The 6754-nt window shown below is 41.8% G+C and overlaps 1 protein-coding gene across 1 annotated transcript; it reads left to right on the top strand.

Moving 5' to 3' along the window:
* The first annotated feature begins 3029 nt into the window (after positions 1-3029).
* LOC147462455 (pentatricopeptide repeat-containing protein At4g21300-like) lies at positions 3030-6535 on the top strand. The gene has a single exon (XM_086484047.1). It carries the CDS (start codon positions 3474-3476, stop codon positions 5706-5708), a length of 2235 nt encoding a protein of 744 aa, XP_086340173.1. The 5' UTR covers positions 3030-3473; the 3' UTR covers positions 5709-6535.
* Positions 6536-6754: the final 219 nt, after the last annotated feature.

Consider the following 6754-nt stretch of genomic DNA (forward strand, 5'->3'; position numbering starts at 1 on the left):
AGGACCCTTGTCCTAACAAGACACCAGTCCTACATGGATTGGATGGGCAATAGGGCAAGATGACAAAGAAGGACACAGGTATGTGGTAAGATTTGGAGCAAAGGTACTAAGTGATTGCCAAAGAAACTATCCACAGATAAAGAGAGAGTTATGGGGTATGGTTACAACCTTGAAAAGTGGGAAAGAGTACCTAATTGGTGCATGTGTGGTTGTAGAAACAGATTGTCTACCACTTCTTGGGATGATTACAAGCTGTTCAACGCCAGACATTGCTATGTTGCGGTGGATTGCATACATTAAGTCCTTAAATCCCGAGTTTAAGCACATTGCAGGTAAAGACAATACAGTGGCAGATATGCTCTCAAGGGCAAGGTATGAAGATGAGTCACATATGATTGACGAGGGAGATGATGTGGGCACAAAGTTCTATTCCATCTCTCATGTCAAAGGTAACAATGTCTCCATGACTAATCCACTTGAATTGTTCTTGAAAGATCTTTATGAAGGTGATTGGCTTCTTATTGGAAGTTACTTGAGTACTCTAACAAAACAGGATGATTGGTCTGAACAAGAATTCAAGAGGATACGCAGGAAAGCATATGGGTACTTTTTGAGGGATGGTTACTTGTGGAAGCATCCTAAACAAAAGGGTGCTACACCACAAAGGGTTATATGTAAAAAAAAGTTTCATGAGAGTCTATGGGCTGGATACAGGGGTGTGTGGGCAACCTTCTCCAAGTTGAAAGAAAAATACTAGTGGAAGAGTATGTATAAAGATGTATCTCAATTTGTAGAGTCATGTGTAACTTGTCAAATGTATTCAAATGTCCGACATCGTGATGGATTGCACCTTATATCGACTAGCCATGCACTATAAATGGGTTGTGGATCTAGTCACAATGCCTTTAGGACTCTGGCAGATGAGATACTTGGCTCTTGCACAAGAGGACCTAACTAATCAGGTTGAAGGAAGAGCATTAAGAGCTAAAACCACAGAAGCTGTGTGCAAATTACTTCTTGATGAGGTGATTTGCCGTTATGGTTGTGTGGGAAAGATCACTGCAGACAGAGGTGAACTGGACCGAGGAAGCAAGGGAGTTCTTTTCCAGATTAGGAATCAAGCTTTCTCTTACTACAACTTACAACCCTAAAGGCAATGGAAAGAGCAAAAGAGTGCATCCTCCTATCATCAAAGCTTTGGCCAAGGCTTGTGAAGGAAGAGTTGGTGAGTGGCAAAAACTGTTACCATATGCTTTATGGGCTGATCGTACAACACATAGCTTAGTAACTGGTTACATGCCTACGGAGCTAATGTATGGTCAAAAGCCAGTGATGCCGATTGAAGATACAATTCCTACATGGAATGTACTACCTTGGCAAGATGGGCTTAGCAAAAGGAAGATCTCCTTGCATTGCGCATAAGGCAACTAGAGAGAAGTCCTGGAGACATTGAGGCTGTAAAAGAACGACTAAAAAATGCAAGATTGAAAAACAAGAACTACTTTGATAAGCGACATCGACTCAGGAGCAAAGCAATTGACAAAGGTGATTGGATTTTAGTGTATGATAGTAGCCTTGATAACCAACACACAATTATGTGTAAGTTTTCAAAAAGATGGTTTTGACCGTATGTTGTAAAGCATGTTCATGAAAATGCTACTTACAGCTTGTCTGAACTAGATGGTACAGTAAAGATTCCCATTGCATGAAAAAGGATCAAAATGTTTAAGAGAAGAGGTGACAATGATCCAAAAAATGTTAACAATGAGGAAGAGCAAAACACATGTGAAGATGAGTCTTTGGAATCATCCAGTGAAGAAGAAAGCAAGGAAGATGTACAAGAGGACTGATCTTATAACAAAGAGAACATGTGGCTCATACCGGAGGATGTGCAGGTTTAAAGGGGGTGGATGTCGTGTTGTGACACGTACATAGTGGAAACGCATGTTACAAGATTTATCTTGTAACTTTTTAGATACATGCATATTTAAGTATAATAATAAGATTTCTATCTCATCTTATTATTTATCTCAAGGGTAAACATATTCTTACTTTATCGTCAAAAAACACTATGGAAAAAGAGTCAATACCTCTGCCTCTTTAACTTGAGGCAAAAAACATTGATTCTTTCTTTCTACTATCTCATTATTATCTCACACCATAGTTAGATTCTATATCTCGGGTAACTTTCAATATATATATATATTCTATGTATTTTTTATATTTTTCTTATATTTCTTTTTAAATAGCTACTAGGAGGGAATCAAACCCAAGTGGGACACTATGTAGCATGATTTTCAAAGATACACCTATTTTAATGCATTATTGCAAGCATGATTACAAAACTTTGTCAAGGAGCAATGTCATGCTTTCATATGGCATGAGGTGTCCATTGAAATCAAATAAAAGTCTGAGCTAAAGGGACCAGGAGAAGACTTTTGCTGTCAAAATTGTACCCTATTTTGATTATTTTTTTACACAAGGTTCCAATCCGAATTGGAAAATACATATAAAATGGAAGACGTAGGTAATGAGCTGAATGTTCTGTCTATATTTTTACTTTTTTATTTGGAGCCACGGTTGAGGAAATATGATCAAAATATTGGACCCTAGTCTGGCCACATCATGTAGAGATAACTCATTTTCAACTTTTTCAGTTTCTGTTCACATTGACTGTTCTCTTCTTGTGTAAACCCTTGGGGGTTCCCTTCACTTATAAAAGGGGACCTCTTCTTCCTTGAAAAGCATTCAAGCCATTGATGAGAGGAATTCTTGAGGGAGTGAGGAGTAATGACTAATTGTACTTAGCCTTTAACATAAGCCTAAGCCTACACTTTCTCTTATTCAAACCTTTAGTCAGTTAGAGAGAGAGAAAGAGAGAGAGAGAGAGAGAGAGAGAGAGAGAGACCTTCCCATGCATGAGAGTGAGGGAGAGAGATATCTAGATCTTCACAAAGATAAGGAAGAGAATTGAACTGAAGACATGTTGATTGAGAGGGAGAGAGAGAGAGAGAGAGAGAGCATCTCCTATTTATTCTTCTTTTATTTGATTTAACTTTTCAGCTGGTACCCCCTGGCACCATTTCCTTAGAGAAGCGAATCGCGTGTGCATGCAGGCACGAGCAGGTACTACAAGTAGCCATTTGAGCAGCGCACGGGACTGCAGTGTATGCGAAGTTGAGGCAGCGTGAGTCACGAATGTGCACATGAGGCCTTGGAGGAGAGCCATGCGAGTTGGCCCAGCAGGGGTGATGTAGTTTGGAGCCGCTCGACGTTTGTGTGCAAACGGCTTGTAATGCGTGTGCGAGATCAGAGATGTGGGATGCGGGCATGCATGATGCAAATTTGTAGATATGAGGAGGCCGTGGTGGCTAGCTATGTATGGCTCATGTGGCTGTTGCTGGGCATATTATGATAGCGGCATAGGGTCTTTGTCTCTTGTATTTTGTCAGTTTGGATGATTCAGGTGTTGCATGGTAGACCCTGTTTGGGGAAGGAAGAAGCCCAGGCAGCTATGTGTGGCTTTACTCAGAGCTTGTGCCAAGAAGAAGGATCTGTACCAAGGCACTCGATTACATGCTGATATTTTGCAAAAGGGGTTGTTTGACAAAAGCTTGTATGTGGCAAGGACCTTACTCAGCATGTATGCAAAATGTGGTGCGCTCGCTAAAGCAGAAGACTTGCTTTATGAGCTTCCCTATCAAGATGTGTTCTCTTGGAATGCAATAATTGCAGGTTATGTCCAACTTGGGAAGAATGATGATGCTCTTCAATCGTTTGACCGAATGCGGCTTGAAGGGTTCTCACCTGATGAGGTGACTTTCACTTGTATCTTAAAAGCTTGTGGCAATTTAAAAGCTCTTGCCAAGGGCGAAGAAATTTATGATGAGATAGTCAGATGTGGTCTACTCTCAAAAGATGTGGTTCTTGGTACAGCTTTAGTGGGTATGTATGCTAACTGTGGTGTTCTCACAAAAGCACAGAAAGTACTCGACAAGCTTTCTTTCCGAGACTCGTTTTCATGGACTACATTGATTCAAGGATACACTGAACAGAGTCAATATGACGATGCTCTGAAGTGTTTTGAACGAATGCAGCATGAGGGCATTTTACCAGACAAGGTTACCTTCACATGCATTTTGAAAACTTGCGGCCTTATCGGAGCAGTTGATAAGGGAGAAGAAGTTCATAATCAAATTGCGAGACAAGGGTGGCTGGGCAAAGATGTTCTACTTGACAATGCTCTGGTGGATATGTATGCCAAATGTGGTGCATTTGCTAAAGCTCAACATATACTTCAGGAATTTTCTAGCAGGAGTACAGCCGCATGGAACTCACTGATTGAAGCATATTTGAAACATGAGAAAGCTGAAGATGCAATAGGTTGTCTAGACCAGATGCTGCACAAGGGCGTCTCTCCAGACACTGTGACCTATATTTGTGCATTGAGAGCCTGTAGCAGAATAGGAGCGTATAAAAGAGGGGAAGAAATTCACAAAGAGATCAAGAGGCAGGCTTCCCTACAAAGGAATCTTGTGCTTTGCACTGCTTTGATTGATATGTATGCAAAGTGTGGTGCATTCGTAAAAGCACGAGAAGTGCTAGAAGAGAATTCTGTTGGTGATGTAGTCTCCTGGAATGCTTTGTTGGTAGGATATGCCCAGCATGGACAGGGAGAGGATGTTTTGTCTTGCTACTGGCAAATGCAAGGCAACGGTCTTGCAGCTGACGCAGTAACGTACACGTGCCTCCTGAAAGCTTGCAGTATCCTTGGCGATGCCAAGAAGGGTGAACAATTGTATTATGAGATTGTGAGACAGAAAGCGCTGAAGGATAACATAGTACTTCTTACCGCATTGGTTGACATGTATGCCAATTGTGGTGAGTTTGCAAAAGCAAGGCAATTGCTTGAAGAGTATCCTAGTAGAAGTATAGTGTCATGGAATGCACTGCTAGCAGGATATTTGCAACAAGGGCAGGGTGAGGAGATGATAAATCGTTTTGAGGAGATGCTGCAGAAGGGTCTCTCTCCAGATGCAATAACCTTCATTTGTTTGTTGAAGGCCTGTGGCCTTATCGGAGAAGCTAACAGAGGAAAATGTATACATAAGGAAATCATGCAAAAAAGGTTGCTAACAAATAATCTTGTGCTCTGCACTGCTTTGGTGGACATGTATGCTAAATGTGGAGAGCTTGGAATAGCTTGTCGAATGCTGAAGGAACAGAAGGTTGCAAGTGTAGTGTCATGGAATGTGCTCATAGCGGGTTATGCTCAACAAGGGCAAGCTCAAAATGCTTTGGTCTGTGTGGAGCATTTGCAAAATGCAGGCTTTTCTCCAAATGAAGCCAGTTTTACCAGCTTGCTTAATGCATGTAGCCATGCAGGTCTGATAGATGAGGGACAAATGTATTTTGGGCTTATGATCACTAGTTTTGACATCTTGCCAGGTTTTGATCATTATGCTTGCATGATCGATCTTTTTGGGCGTGCTGGGCATTTTGGCAAGGCTGTAGCAATGGCTGAGCTGATGCCATCTTCTAATGATTTGGCAGTTTGGTCCGCTTTATTGGGTGTATGCAAAAAGTGGGGAGTTCTGAATGTTGGTAGATGGGCCTTTGAACAAGCTTTACAAGCAGATAGCTCTGATGTATCCTTGTATGTGTGCATGGCTAATATTTATGCTGCTACAGATGAGCAAGATAATTGAAGAATTTTTGAACATGTGCCATCAAAGCCTGGTACATTGAGGAGGTGAGGCTTTTTTTGGAGTTATGAAGGGACCGTGTATCTCAAAAGGATTGCTTGTGATCAGTCACAACAAAGTTGTCTCCCAAGCTGCTTAATGATGCAGTCCGCTGCTAGGAATCCAAAGGCCCCTACACAGTAAGCCAGAGATTTGGCAGGCGTTTCTGTTTCCTTAGGCCACACTTAGAAGGCAAAAGACGAATAAAAACAACGCATAAACAATGTGCAGCGCCAAAAAAGCAGAGGAGCAGCTAAAACGAGCTGGAGAAGTTGGAGCACAGAGCTAAATTAAACCTGGTGCTTGAAGCGTTTGAGCATGGAGTTTTTGAGATGTTTGAGATGGGATACGGAGCACGGAGCTAAAGTAAGCTTGGAGCTTGGAGACATTTGAGCATGGAGTTTTGGAGATGTTTGAGACGGGAATCGCGAGATGCGATCATGGGGAAAAATCTCAAAACAAACCGGAGGATACATCTAGGGATAAAGATACTCTAACCAGGTGGTGAAATGTAGCTATTTGGCTTGTGATAAGCATACACAAATCTATCCAAAGCTCTGCCCACTCAGGCGATTTAGTGATAACATAATGTCCAGTGCTATGTATCTGATTGTTATAAAGCATCCATTGTAAAAGCCTCCGCTAGTATCTCACAAAAGCCAAGGGATTGTGAAACCCCTAGGCTGTGCCTCCAAAATCATATGCATCCACCTATCACTCTTATCTGTCTGATCTTTCTCTTTGTCCTTATCAGCTATTTGAGACCCGTGCAAGTGAGAACGTTTCTCGGCTCTCTCTGAATGCTTTCTCCTTGACTAAGCTGAGTGCTGGGAATCCTTTAATGTCCCTCAATTTCTCTCTGGTTGAGGTTAACATCTGTTTTGTTATTCTCAAGGTCAGGTCCACCATCAGAGTCCCACTCTGACTCTTCAGGCACTATGCTGATATGGTCTTGTTCCTCCGCGTCCTCCCTCTTCCTAATCGTTTAGGTGGCATTGTGGACATTAGCT

The sequence above is a fragment of the Adiantum capillus-veneris genome, chromosome 2 (assembly GCF_014529385.1).
Source record: "Adiantum capillus-veneris isolate H3 chromosome 2, ASM1452938v2, whole genome shotgun sequence".
NCBI lineage: Eukaryota > Viridiplantae > Streptophyta > Polypodiopsida > Polypodiales > Pteridaceae > Adiantum > Adiantum capillus-veneris.